The 15,624-nt window shown below is 36.9% G+C and overlaps 1 protein-coding gene across 1 annotated transcript in view; it reads right to left on the bottom strand.

Moving 5' to 3' along the window:
• DARS1 (aspartyl-tRNA synthetase 1) overlaps nucleotides 1–15,624 on the bottom strand; it is a 41,988-nt gene that overhangs the window by 13,466 nt on the left and 12,898 nt on the right. The window contains exons 5-7 of the mRNA XM_075429761.1: nucleotides 7,090–7,192; nucleotides 5,734–5,814; nucleotides 5,217–5,276 (exon numbers count right to left, since the gene is read on the bottom strand). Coding sequence (XP_075285876.1) covers nucleotides 5,217–5,276; nucleotides 5,734–5,814; nucleotides 7,090–7,192 — 244 coding nt within the window. The remainder of the gene's footprint in view (nucleotides 1–5,216; nucleotides 5,277–5,733; nucleotides 5,815–7,089; nucleotides 7,193–15,624) is intronic.

Raw genomic sequence — 15,624 nt, 5'->3', positions numbered from 1 at the left:
AGACAGCAGAAAAAATGTTTAGCTAACAATGCTGAAATACGAGTTTTGGTCATAACCTCACTCTAATTTCACCTGTCTGTTTATTATTTAAATGCCACAAAGGAAAATATTAGTAATAACAGAACAGGGCACATTTTAACACTATAAGCAAGATTATAAAAACAATTATCACATTTCATTCAGCACAAGCTGCAGTGTTAGACTAATAGCCATGTAAGTCACCACAGACCAACAAATGTGTTTCAATAGAATTGAGGGCAGTTAACACCTCGTGATCACACCTCAAAGAGGTGACTGAGATACAGACATGCAAAGTTGTGAACTTTTCTTTTTACTCTCATGTCAGCTGTAGAATTTGTGCTGCTCTCACCTCAGTTTTGCTTTTCTGTTTGCCTGCTGTAACTACCTATCTTCCACCATGAACAATCACTAAATATATAAAGCAGGCTAAATAAAAAGGGAAACTAATGTAGTCTATATCCTTTTAAGTAGTATACATTATTTTAAATAATGTAAATAATTTTGCAATTCCTCTACTATATATATGAGAAATGAAGGTCTTGCTAGGAAACAGGATTTATGTTAAATAACGATTTTTTAACCCCAAAGTGACTGAAGTTAACTTTTATCGAAATTACTACTTATAGTATAAGAAGAAATGAACATGAAGTTTGTTGTCTAAATGACTAGGACTGTGTTACATCTTCACTACCAAATCACTACTCACAATAAAATAAACTGTACATCTGCTTATTCATTACAGCTTGAATTCAGTCAGGAAAAACACAGCTTTTGCAATGAGTAAATTGAATTCAACACAATGAAATCAAGCTTGAAGCAATCAAGTATTTTGAAAAACAATGCATTAAGACCAGTGTACAGCTGGATTATCATATAACATAGTCTGACATCCATAAACTACTAAAGATACAGTTCAATATTTATGATCTACCCTTAGCAGTTTAAACAGGATAATATTGACCCTAAAGAGACTATACTTTGGTCTCGATGAGCTGTGCATTAGCAGACACAATTCCAGCATCAGGACTGCAAAATGCGTATGATTCTAGTCAAAATTTGGACAGATACTATTAAGATAAAAACCCTGCTGGACATCAAAAAAAAGCTGGAGCAAGGACATCAGTCAGGTCCATTATTAAACTGGATAAACCTGAATTGATTTTTTTCTTCAGAGGAAGACAAACTAAGAAGCAAAACCCAAAAATCAGTGTTTCATTTGTTGTCTTCATTATTTTTCATCTACCACAGATCTTAATGAAATGTCATTTCTGTAGGTGTTTTTACAGACATGGGAAGTCTACACATCACTGAATACTTCAGTTAAAACTTAAGAACAGCAGAAAAGTAAAGATCTAAAAACACAATCAGTGCTCCAATTTGCCTTTTTTAATTGTTCCAATAAAGGAATGGTAAATCAAACATCTCTAGAATCAACTGTTCTGACCTTCATTAAGCTATCATGAAAAATAGATACTTAGGTCAACAGTGGTTTCCTTACGGACACCTGTGGTTATGAGAAAGAAAATCTGGTCTATACAAGCACTCTTCTTTCTCCTTACCAGCTGTTGTCTCTACACTCCCAATTTTTTTACTCCATAAATACGTGATCTGTATTTTATGAGTTAACCCACCAGGAACAGATTCATTCTTTCTCAGCCATCATTCCTTGGAAAGGATTTTTAAAACGCCTCCACCCTAAATAATCACCATCTTCCCTCCACATATCAGAATAACAATTACAGCAATAGCTTGGGATCTTGGCATTTAAGTACTTCCCATCCCTAACCTTCAAAAAACCTACCAGACACCTCTGGGAGATCTTTGTCAGCAACCAAAATGCAAGACTGTTAAAAATACAGTGCATTACTCAGTCCATTTTCACATGTACACAAGAATGGAAGTCTTGCAATCTTTGTAGAATACTTTGCATATTACATCTCCACTAATGTAACTTCCTTATTATTAATTGCACTCCTCCTACTGCATCATAATCAAACTCTCCTTGATATACATTGTAGCTGTATGGAGTGATGCTATTTTTGGAAATCCAGTCCCTTTCATTCATGCAGTAACTGAGTTTCACAGCTTCACTTTATCATAATTTGGTCCTATCCAATGAACTCATTGGTTAATCACTACTTAAAATAAGATAAACTACTTAACTACTTTGAAGACTATATTTAAATGGGTAAAAATAATTTTAGTTTCATACCAAGGACTTTTTTTTCAGTCTGAGTCTAGCTAAGATCTATACATGTAGTTTGTTAGATCTGTCTCCAAAAAATAGTATCTCTATTTTTGATGTTTGATGACCTCCTTCTTCCTTAAAAAACTGGGGCACTGAGGAAACCAGAACTAGATGGTGCATGTATCTGTGGTTGGACTTCCTCCCACACTTGCAGGAACAAATCATCACACCATCTCTGTTAGAACTACTATGTTAACATTTCTTCCCTGCTGCCCATGATTTGGTTTTCCTAGAAGGAAGAGGCACAGAGGGGAGTGGCTAACACTGGTTTCAGGTATCTCTCTGAGATTTTAACACATCATGTCTTCTAATCCTCCTTAGAACATGCCTGCTTATGCAGTGCACTTGAAACACCAGGGGCTCTCTGAAATCCCATTTGTACTACAGCTCCAGTCTATACAGCCAAATCACTGAAAATCAATTACTATTTTTTGGGTGGTTTCTTCCAGTTATTCTGAAGGACAAACTGCCTTCGTGTCCTTGCTCTTGTGATTACACTGCATACAGTACTTAGGATGTACACATATCACAGAATCACAGAATGGTAGGGATTGGAAGGGACCTCTGTGGGTCATCTAGTCAAACCTCCCTGCCGAAGCAGGGTCGCCTACAGCAGGTTGCACAGGACCTTGTCCATATGTAAGCATATGTATTCTTACTGGGATTTCCCCTATTAAATACCTTTTCTGCTTATTCAGCTCTCCCTTTAAAAAAACAGGTCAAAGTAACACATAATTATTTAGAATCCTCTTTTGCACAAGCAAAGCTCCTGCAGAATAAACAAAGCAAACTTAGAAATAGGCATGAGCCTACTGTTCCAAAATAACCAACTTTTGTTCCGAAACAAATAATGAAATGTGCAACAGAAAAGACACACAGAAATATGACACAGTCAGAGACAGAAACTTTTCCCACGCATAGGAGGAAGGCAAGACAGATGCCTAAGTCGTATCAAGGGAAAGCTGTGGCCAGATTACATCGAGCCACAGGCGCATGGAGAGGATGAGACATAAGGCTCTGAAGTACTGAGACTTGACATTTCATCCTTCCATCAATTTCATAAAAAGTTAACCCGAATTTCTGTTCAGCATGAAATAGCTGTTTAGCACCACATTACGGCAGCTGTTGGAGCTAAGGAGAAAAACAGCTTCTGTAGAAGGCAGAGCTAAGGTTCAGACCACAAAACAAGGTGCCAAACATTGCTGAATAAATGGTATACCAACAATGGTTGGGACACAGCTGTTGGAAAAGGCTACAGCAGCACCCACTTCGCCTCCAGGCAGAATACTGACAACTAATGTTCTATTCCTATACTGGCAAAGACATATAAGAAGTATTGGGAGACTCCTGCTGGACTACTGAATATGTACAGGGATGGCAGAATTTTAGCCCAACCCGTTCTGTTCTATTTCTTGTGTTTATTCTGGCATTAGTCTTCATTCTTTTTCCATTACTAAACACCTTCTTAGGTTTTACTCTGCAGATGCCCTCATCTGAATTATAGCCACTATACTTTCATGCCATTATTTTCAGCTAGTGTTTTTAACTGTTATTTCCCTTTGTATTATTTCTCTGTTCTCTTGGGGGTTCATGGCTCTTCACAGTTTATTATACAGGTATTTCATTAATTTAATGGATTTTCTTAAGTTTCTCTGTAGTGCTGTTGAGTATTTTTCTTCATCATCAGAAGTTCCAAGTAAAACTCGCACTTTGAGCATACCAGAGTTCTCCCTTCAGTTTAGTACACTGTCTTACCACTACTATAAGCCGATTATCTTTTAAATTATTTTCACTTTCAGCCATTAGCATAGAATTCTTTTCATCAAGGGCTTAATTTAAGACACAGATGAAGAGACCAACATGATGAGATACTGAATATCCTGAAAAGTAATCACAAATTGAAGTTGCTCAGTATTATACATAAGGTCAAGTGAAAAGCAATTACATTTGGTCCAAGTAAAACAATTTGCACAAGTTGTTCGAATCCTTTAAGCATCTCAGTGCCAGAATTTTCCCAAATTTTCTAATAAATAACTGACTTTTCTGTTTTATTTCCCAGGTCCATAGACTGATTTTCTGAGAAACTGCCACTATCAGAACTTTGAAGGCAGTACTAGATACACCATAAAAATGAGCTAAGCACACTCTTGTTTCAGTGAAAAGTTAATTAAAATGTTGTGGAGAGCCAAATATGGGAAAAGACCAGAAAACCTCATGTCAATATGAAAAGTTAGTTATTTACACGCTTACTGTTAGTTGCCATTTCATTAAAAAAGAAGAAAAGTTCTGTAAGTGATTTAGTAGAATTTTTTGCTGCTGATCAGAAAGAGTAAATATCTGGGAGGTATATGAATTCAGCAGGCTGTGTCTCTGTGACCTGGATGAAGAAAGATGTTTTAGGAAAAAAAAAAAAAAAAAAAGAAAGAAAGAAAGAGATATGATGAATGTCATGGAAGAAACAAAGAGAATGAGATTGGTATCATGGCCTGGTACAATTTCACTTGCGAGACATGTATTACAGTACCTCAGTTACACATTAAACTCAAAACTTCTATCCCATACTTCAAAACCGAGATCTTACAACAGTCTTTTGGGTATCAAAGACTATGTTTGAGAAGAAACAGTGTCTCTAAATTGTCCCTATTCAGTCACCTTTGACTTTTGTAAATACAAAAGCCCAGATGTACATGGTGACATGCCAAATCCTAAATGATCACCTTTAAACTACTAATATGTGTTCTTTGATTAATGTCAGGAAAGGTGAACATTTAGGATTAAAACCCCCTGTGTTTTCACAATGCCACTCACAAACAGAAAAATCTGTTGGTTATTTTTCCTTTGGCCAACAATACACTTCCATCAAATCCACAACTTTTATTGCTTCTTGGATTAGAAATGTGAAGAACAAACACTTGCAGGCAAGCATGCAACACAACACGCTCCTTACCCTCAGATCAATGACTCTGTTGTCCAATCTTGTATCTTGGTTTACAGTAGCTCTTCCATCCTAAGCAGTTGTGAAAAAATACATAATGAATACATACACCTTCCCCCCTCAAAAAAACCAAACAAAACAAAATCAATGGAGAAAAACATCCTTTGGCTAAAAGCTACTTCTAAGTTTCGTAAAATTTCTAGATTGTTCTAGAAAGAACATACAGCAAAGGGGCAGCAGAGCAAAGCTTGAGGTGTAACCTCTCCCAGAGGTCACAGGCAGAACCCAACTATGGAGATCCAGAAGATACACACACACGACTGCAAACCCTCTGGTTTTGACCTTCTACTGCAGTTCAGCAGACATCAAAGCTATGGAGATTTCTAACACCGTTATGGATAACATAAAGGAAGTAAAATGCATGCCTAAGAAACCCCCTAAATCACTGCATTAAGGAAGTTGCCTGACTTTCATGCTTTTGTTCATTTACAAAGACAATAAAAAGTATTTGAGCATGCAAAATGTTCACCTCCTCTCCTTCCACTTCTGGCCGAACAGCATCATCCAGCTGTAAGGGCAGTCGGGGTTCAGCTAAACTGATCACATAGATCTGAAATTGAGACAGGAACAGAAATAGCACGACACTCAGCTCAAAAGGAGGTGTGATTTACAAAAGGATATTTTTGGCATAGACTTGAAACAGTGTTTGCATAGGATGTTAGCTGTAAGACTGTGATTTTATTCTAATACTTGAGATACATGGGTGCATTCTCATGACAATACTGGAAGTGCTTAGTTCTTATTTTCCTTTCGAAAGATTAAAAATATCTTTTTTTCTTCTGGGAAGCATTGAGTTGAGCAAGTACATACTGCCTGAGGGACAAGCCTACTGGCATGAATGCCAGGTCTGAAACTACTAGATTTCACAAAAGTTTCAAATTCTGATCCCAGCAAGATCATCCTGTTCTTCTCATTGTTAAGGTATTATTTTACTTCTCATCTGACTATATCTGAAAGACATTTCAGACTGAAAATTTATGAGATAACTAAAGAATCAGAGAATGAAAAACACCTTACCTTGCCCTACAGTCTAGTCATAGGTGCAGTGAATTTTATATTCTTTCAGAAAAATTAAGCATATTATAATCTGCACATATATTAAAACATGTTTCTTCAAAATCTGCAGATTTTCCCCAACGTCATTAGATAAAATTCATCTTACTGCTGTAACTGTAACAGCCACTATACTCTACTCTTGAGGTGACTGTGTTTCAGCTGTATTGCAGGCATACAGTTTGGTTGAAAACCTTTAGAAGGAAACGATATTACATAAAGATTTAAATACACTTTCTATTTAAACAAATTATAAAGTTGTACCTCCTCCTGCCCTACAGCACAAGCTACAGGAATTCTAGATTTCAAAAGCTTCTATACTGTTAAGCCAGTGCTTTACTTTTGCTGAGAGTTACGTATTCCATTCCATTGTACTAAGGTGATGATTATAACTTTCTGATAAAGAAGAAACTTCTGACTTGCACTTAAAAAGAAGCAGACTTTTTATTACAGTATCTGCTGCAGTTAAGAATCAAAAACTAGAATTATAAGCATTCCTAGCCAAATTCTTCTAGGGAGATACTCTTTTTTAGTTGGTACTGTAATTAATTCAAATGGTAGAGAAATATAGGAAATTCTAAAAATCAAATCTCTCAAAACCAGAAATGTTTCATGCTGATGTATGATACACTGAAATCTGTAGTTTAAAGCAATTTCTTTCTCTGGTATGGAACTGCTTACTGACAAAGTTTATATATGTAGATAGACAGACAGCCTAGACAGATAATCTCTCAAAACAATTAACCAGTGCTCTATTTGCTTAAAAATTTACCCTTTGAACATGAAGCTCAACATCTTGCTGAGTACAACCTCCGATTTTCTGATGTGCTTTCCTCACAACGCCTTCTATATCCACAATGCTCTCTTTGTTGATGCTGTCAATAAACAGAGGATAGCAGGCTTACTAAATGTCATTGCACACTGCACTGAGCACTAGGATGTTCATGTACTACATGGACTGCTGGAATAACAAAGAGTTAAGGATTTAGGTAAAATTATTATTATATATATAATAACTGAGTAATGAAGGACTTCGACAAAATATTCCCAGCCACAATAAACTCAAACTGGGATGGCACACTTGGGAGGGAAAGGCTCATGATTAAGCTTAGTGCTCGCTCATTCTTTGTGTGTGTATACATAAACTGACAAGTTGCACAGTTCTTTTTCTAGGCCACATACACTCTTGTATGTGTCAGCTGATGCAATTATCTGAAAGATGTGTCTTAACCAGCAGAACAACAAACTGAAAGGAAGCCCTAGGTCTGGAGAGGAAAATCAAAACTGATGAAGCTTGTTTAAACTACATGAGTTGTTACTGAAAGATACAAGATGCTTGTAAGTCATTTCTCTACGACAGGGTACATCTTAACTGCTCTCCACTAAAAGTCACTAATAGTACACTAAAACACCACATAACATCTTGAAAGTCTTCCAAAAATATGATATAAAGTATGTGTGCTGTAAGCAAACAATAACAAAAGCCTCAAGAGTCATAGGTGAGAAAATTTGTACGAGCGGTTTCTATTTAGGTATTTAAGATACCGGACTTTAAACCAGCAATTTTCTACAGGTGATCTCACCCCCGTTGGAAATTATTTTCACTCTGTATCTTTGCTAGCCTGCTTACAAAAGGCCAAATATCAGAAAATATTTCTTTCCTTTTTATGAAAAATAACTGTTACAATTAACTTTATCTCTCACTTCTCAGGTCCTCTTGAGAAGACTGGAAAGCACTTCATGTACATCACTTGACTACATAAGCCCATAGAAAGCAGGAAAGTAGCAGGCCCACAATTTCACAGCAAATAAGTGAGCAAGGATGCTTGTCCGAGGGTATTGCAGAAGTTGACCACTACTGATCTCGGTAAAGCGAAGAGCAATTAACAATCTTCAAGTTTACAAGGTTGGCTTTTTTTAAGTAAAACCCCTCTCCATACCCCCAAAAACCCAACCCACAAAACCCATACAGCTAAATTGGAGGGTGGCGAGATAAATATTTATATGCACAGGAGGTGTAATTGAGGGGCAGTAACCCCCAGCTAAAGGAGGTAAGGACAGAGTACAAGCAGGTACAAGCAACTGCTGATGGTTAACTACAGTCCTAATCACTTGCACCTGCATCAGTTTATTTAGCACTGCCTGGAGTAAGTCAGTGTAAGAGCTGCAAATAAAATCTAGGTATTCTAGCCCTACAGTCTTTTTGTACAGCTGCGGTAAAACCACTTCAGAAACTTAATAAGATTGAGAAGTTTCTCTTTAGAAATATCTATGTTTGGAATTAGTCATTCTCTTACATTTTTAAAGTAGGATTTACCCGGCTAAACAAATAAGTTTATCTTTTTAGTTGATAAAGCCCAAGCGGTGTGACCCAGAACCAGCTGAGATACAAATCATCAAGTGTTGCCGACTATGACTGCTTGCTTGCCCTGCTTTCTACTATTCCTGAAGCACCCACGCCAGCCCTAAGAAAAGCTAGATGGATCTTCGGTCTAACCTGAGACAAACTTTTTAATGCTATAAAGCTGAGTTCAAATCCAACTTATTCAACAGAATTCTTGAATAAAAATGGTCAAAGTTTTGAAAGATCTGATGATATTAAAGTAACAGTGGAAAATTCAAGCATCAAAATTCTCAAAACCCAGCAGCATCACTGTACGTCACAAGTAACTAAAAAGAAGCCCGATTAAAGCATTTTGGTTGATTACACTATTCCTTTGATGGTAATACTTTCAGGTGATAGAACTCACTGGCAGCTGCTCTAGAAGTTATACAGACCATGGTGCTTCACATGCTTGGCTTGCTTAACCATTAGGTAATTCCACATACTGCATAAAATTTGTGAATAGTATGTTTTTCTGGTACATTTACACTTTAAAAGAGCTACAGTGGCTCAAATCAGTGTAATGAGCAAATGACTAAATTTGTGCAAAGCAGAGGTCAACAGTATGCTTTAAATCAGAATTCATTTAGTTAAGGATGAGCCTCCATTCATTTCCATTACTTAAACAGAGGCAATAAATTCAAGACAGACAAGGAGAAATGGCAGGAAGTGCTTGAAGTACAATCTCTTACAAACAATTCTGTTTCAAACTCCTTAAAAAAAGACTGAGGCAGCAATACAATGCTTTGGATGCCAGAGAATGTGATGATAAACGCAGAGAGAATATATCATGCTAAAATAGTGTTAGGCATAACTAAAAATTCCCTTTGCTTTTCAAATACATGAATGTTTAAAAGAATAAAACTTAACTCTTGTGCTACTTCTTTCCCCCCTAAACAGTTCTCTATTTTTCCCGCTTCCTTTTTCATGTTACCATTTTGGCAAATGCCCAGAAAACACTACTAATGGCACAAACAGCAGTGTCTTCATAAAAATACAAGTTTCTAATCTGCTGAATAAAAGCCCTCTCATTAATAACTGCAAGTAAAAATAATGTTTTAAACTAATTGAAGCAAATTCTCTGCACTGTGAAAAAGAAAATAATAGTTAAATGTAAATGTGTTGTATGATGGATTCATAATCAGACTACTGACCCCATGGCTGAGAACTGGTGTTAGTGAAGTCATTACAGAGCTTTGATCACAACATGCACAGAATTTAAGACATTCAAAATGGTATGAGTTTAAAAATACAGGAAGAAACTGACTTTTACATCATTGTAACTGTAATATCGCTTTGCAAACTTGCATAACAGAGCTTTAAAACTTTGCACTTGTGATTAAATATGCTTTTTCTCTCTCTCTCTCTCTAAACTGGATTTGGAATTAAAATGGTATGTTTCCTGGTGTGGAACACACTTTAAAACTGTAACATCCCTTAGTCATTAAATTTGCCACGACATTAAGAGGTATTTCTACTCAGTTCCTACCTATGTAGATCCCTGTATCCAAATATGCAAATAATTGCCTGGGCACACAAAAGCACTACGAAGTTTTCTACTGCATGTGACTATCCTGGTATTTACAAACACCATCTACACAAAACTTTCATTTGATAGTTAGAAAATGTGCTTTTGCTCGTTCAGACTACATACTTGACTTGGTATGGAAGTAAAAGCTCGTGTTTTGAGTTCTGTTTGAACTGTGCTCAGCAAGATCTAGTGCTGGAAAAACCTGAAGTCCCTCACACAGCGCATCAAATGTAAACTACAGAAACCTAGAAGGTGCTGCTTTGATCCCAACACGTAATTCCAAGAACATTACTGAAATGGTAATTTCAGTTCAAGTTACAACAAGAAACAAGATGCTTTAATTACATGCTGGTAACTACAGCTAAGTGTTCTCAGCAGCAACGGCACTAAGTCATCTAGGTGGTTTTTTGATAGAATTCCCCTGGGTAACAAAAAAACCCCAAACAAACCAAAAAAAGTGAACAAGTACCAGAAAAGCATGCCAAAGCTATCACCATTTCCATTCGAGACAACAATCTTTCTACCCGTAATTAATATTACAAAGGACTAGAAACTGCATTAGGATGCATGATGCATTAAGACAGATGACATCTTTCTATTGTTTAATCCTTAAAGAAGCTATTTTAGTAATAGATTCATAAAGTCCAATGCTAAAAAATTCCTCTGTACAGCAAACTGCTTCTTTCTATATAATGTTCCTTCCAAAAACTCAAGACTATAATTACTAAAATGTCCACTAGATGCTTTATGTCCCTCTTAATTATCTGCATGTCTATTAGCCAAGACTTTCTCTTTCAACCACAGGATTGCATTATTTGCAGTCTGTATGACAACATCTTTCATCAACAGCTTCATGTTGCAAGCTGAACCCCATGCAGGCCTCCCTAAATGAATCACAATCAACATTTTCTTGATCAAAAGTCTGAAGAATTGGAAGAAACTTGGTTATTTATAGACTTCAAATAGAAAATGTTTTACTTAATGGAAGCATCTATAGTTGTTCAGACATTTTCTTTTTTCTACAACTTTGTCTTCTATAAGCAGACTGCACAAATTAATATATTAATACATTATTAAATCTAAAAATATGAAATCATCATCATAAAACATAATAAGCAACAATCCTTTATCTGAATGCCAATGAAAGCTGAAGGCAGTAGAGTTTATTTTGAAAAAATGTCCTCACTTTGTAAATAATTGAAAGTATAGGCATTTTATACTCAATAAGAGCAACTATAAAACTATCTGCACAGAATCACAGAATGGTAGGGGTTGGAAGGGACCTCTGGGGGTCATCTAGTCCAACCCTCCTGCCGAAGCAAAAATACAGTAAGCATCCATTAAGCCCTCCAAAAGGGGAGTTAACTGACATCATACACATGAAAGCCAGGTAAACACCTACCCTTATTCTCTTCATTCTAAAAATATAATCATGTTTCCTATACCAACATTCTAACACCTAGATGAACCTGGAGATCTTCTGGGGAAAAAAAACCCCACTCTATCTTCTTTTAAAGATTTTAAGTATCAAAACCCACTACACATTTTTAATCATTTGCACTGAAAAGAATTCCACTGTATTTCCCTTCTGAATTTACCTAGCTTCACCATCTGTTCACTGCATCTTGTCATACCTTTGTATCTGCAAAGTAAAGAACCCTCCACTGGCAGAAAAATCTTGCATAGGTACCATCAGACTGGGATTTACACTACTTGCAAATTTCTCTTGGATAGAATAATTTTCTTTAGCTCTCACAGTAAGGCAGATTTGCCTGACTGCCTATCATTTCATCTTGCAGCTTCACCATCAACTGATTCCAATTTGTCACAAATTCAGACACAGAGACAACAAAAGTGGACAAAATATTCCAGAAATGGTCTAATGGCTGGCATATATTACATTCATGGCATTTTATTCCTCCTTCTCAAAACTCAAAGAGATTTCCTAGCATAGTAGGTAAGCGAACTGCATGGACTCCTGTTAAGTCAGTTATCTATCATGATTTCACATTTCTCATCTGTTACTGTCCTACATATTAATCCTGAAAATACACAAAATCTGAACTAATGATCACAAAGGTACAAATTCACACTGAAGAGCATCAAAGTGATCATTCTAAATGAACCCTGGTTACTATATACTCCTACCTCCTAGTTTACAATTCCAATTTCTGTGTCACCAGCAAACTTAATAGCTGTGTGAAGTACTTCCATACAGCTATACCCACCATTTATTTTATTTTTTCCATTTGTTAATCTTTTTTCTGGATTTTCATTCTCTAGCCTACTATAAAGAGCCATCAAGTTACTTCCTGAGCGAGGGCACATTGTTTGGGCAGCTAAATTACAATCTGTTAACCACCTCTCCTAACTGCTATATCATATCACGTGGCTGGGGTGGGAGGGGGAAGCTCAGTGCTTCTATAAAAAAAAAAAAAGAAAGAAAACCAAAACTGACCACACCCCATACTTTATGGAAAAAAGGCAGGTTGGTAAATTACTAATTGCACCACTTGGCACCTCTCCTGGCTGAAAGAGACAATTAACTCTTTCTCTTACACAGCAGCCCTTGTAGGACTAAGCTGAATTTTTTTTTTCTGAGGAAAGACATTAGAAGAACTTCACAGCTGCCAATCCACTATCTCGACTGGCTCTGTGCTGTTGGCTGTGTATATTTTTAAAGTTCAACTAGAAACTTTTCATAGTTAAACTCAGAAAAATTTCTTCATAAAACTGAGTTAAACCAGTACTAACTATCTTTCACTAAAAAGAACTCACGTTCTTGTGATAATGGAGATAATTAGTACATGAATGTTGCTAGACCACAGAAGGTTATGAAAGTTTTCGGTCTCCATGTGCCAATATCTAAAAGAGGAACTGGTTTGTTTATTATTTATGAAAATTTGTACAAAAAATGGTCATTATTTAATCAGTTCTTATTAAAAATTCAAAATTCAGCATTTCACAAGCTATTTTAAAGGAAGTTTTGGACACAGAATCAAAATATGAGAAAGTTGCACATGAAAAATAAAGTTTTTGTTTATACCACTGAAAAAGTTTTGTTTGAAAATTTAATTGAACCATACGGTATTTAAGTTAAATGTTTTCTTCAATAAATGTGTATTTCCTCAATTAATGCATAGGAAACAAGAGGATACGATGAAAAAAGACACTGAGAAAGGCAGAGAAACAGTGCAGTTATTTTTAGACATCTAAGACGAGCCTCATCTGCTAGCAATAATGGCATCTTTCCAGAGCAGGTGAAAACTAGCAGGGAATTGACTGAAGAGAAGGCACAGACTGTTGCTGTGCTTCAGGTGTTTCTGACACGGTGACCCCAAGTGCACTCAGAAGAGTCAGGGAACAGCAGCAGCCTCTGAAGGACAAGAGGCAGCTGCAATGGTGGTATCAGACAAAATTGTAGAAGATAAAACACTGGAAAAAGTGAGAGTATGGCAGGATATTCATAAAATAGGTTTGATGGTGGGAAGGAATCATGAGAAGATGATTGCACTAACGGTGTTAAAAAAACAAAAGCAAACCCTCAAAAGAAAACCCAGGGGGTGTAGCACAGAAAGTTCTATCAGTCAAAGTACATGATGATAAGCATGAAAGCATTTCAGAAGCACAAATAATGAGTAAAACATGCATGCGATAAATTAGAGGGGCTGAAGTATCAGGATTTAGCTAGCAAATGCTACCACAAAAAGGAGCAGAATGAAAAGTCAAAACACAGTACAAACATCATGAGTCTGGCTACTCAGAGGAAATCAGGTCCGTCACACGAAGAAAAGTGGGGAGACGACAGGGAGTTGGAAAGAACCAAAGGACAAGGTTCCACCTGATTTAACAGCTCACTTCTGCCAGAAGAGAAAGAAGCTTTGCCCTCTACCCTTTCCAGATACCCTTTTCCTCCATTTACCACTCCTTGTTAGCTCTAGACCTCCATGACCTAGTTTAAACCGCTAACCCGCCAGAAAACTAACCCAGTAAAAAAAGATTAGCGAATCAAAAAAAAAAAAAAAGTCACAGAAGGCTTACAAGTGGAGAGTCAGCACATGGAAGCAAAGAGTAAGGACCAACTTCCCTCTGATGAGCTCCTAACCACCAAGCTCTACCACTCATGAAGTGTAAGAAATTCAGTTGTGGAGGAAAGAACCACGAAGAAAACCGAGAGATGTGGGAGAGAACTGGGGAACAGGCAAGTGAGCATTCCAACTACAAGAGCTGTTTCACTGTTCCGTAGCACAAGTTCATTGAGAGAGTACAGGCAGACTGGTGGTAGGTTAGAGGGAGATGAATTGGGGAACGAGTAGATTATGCACTTAATTCTTTTTCAAAGATTCTAAGCGCTGGAGAGAACAAACCATTTCATGAAGAAACAGAACACTCCACTTTGGCTCATAAACACCTGCAAACAGCATGCTTTGCACTGGCACTGCCAACGCTAAGCACCGCCAAACAACTAACACTGCTGGTTCTGTTTTCCCGTTGCCTTGAACCTCATCAGCAGAAGCATTATCCTAACCTTCTTAACTTGGCTTCTGGAAGTCCATACCATAATGAATCCCTCCTCTCCCTGACATATTGAAGGTTGAAGGCTGTAGCACTTTTGCAGCTCATTAGTAGGGGCTCCCTTCCCAGGCATGAGAGTAGTGCCAAGAACTACACAGAAGCAACTCAAGTACCACATGTTAAACTTATTATTGTACCAAATTGATCCACATTTCTATCTGTAAACAAGCAGACATACGTGATTAAAAGTTCTACTATAAAAATGCCTTTTTCATGCAAGCATATTTAGTATTGGACAACCTGAAAGCAGCCAAAGCTAGGAGCAGGGCAAGGTAATTTTATCATCTTTAAAACAAAGTAACTGAATTTAAATTGCTGCAACAAACATTTGTTAACTGGCAAGTCTAACTATTGCCCCCTCAAAAAATATTTTTAAAAGTAACTTAAATCCCTCATTAAACATTCTAGTGCCAAAAATAAGGCGTAAATAAGATTAATTCAGTGCACAGAGGCAACTAGTAATTCTTTCAACTCAATAAGCCACTTGCAATACGGGGCACTTCTTCACACCAGTTCCAGCTACAAAACATATTACTACAGCACACATCTTGTAGAAGGAAAACCCTGAACATGTGCAGACAAAACACACAAACACCACACACAAAATGAAGTGTCCCACTAAGCTCAGCTCGCCAGACTTTTTGTTAGCCAGCTTGAAAGTAAATGTAGGTTGTCTATGGCGGGAGAATGCTGCTTCAGCAGTTCAGAATGAATTTCAAGCCTGTTCTCTATTTTCTCTTTTGTCAGTGTAATGTATTCAAGGCAATAGTGAGCTGACAATTTAAATAACTACATTTTAAAACAAACGAAGCATTGAT

The sequence above is a fragment of the Opisthocomus hoazin genome, chromosome 9, assembly GCF_030867145.1.
Source record: "Opisthocomus hoazin isolate bOpiHoa1 chromosome 9, bOpiHoa1.hap1, whole genome shotgun sequence".
NCBI classification, from domain to species: Eukaryota; Metazoa; Chordata; class Aves; order Opisthocomiformes; family Opisthocomidae; genus Opisthocomus; species Opisthocomus hoazin.
The sequence above is the reverse complement of the archived record's forward strand: the minus strand, read 5'-3'. Positions and strand labels throughout refer to the sequence as shown.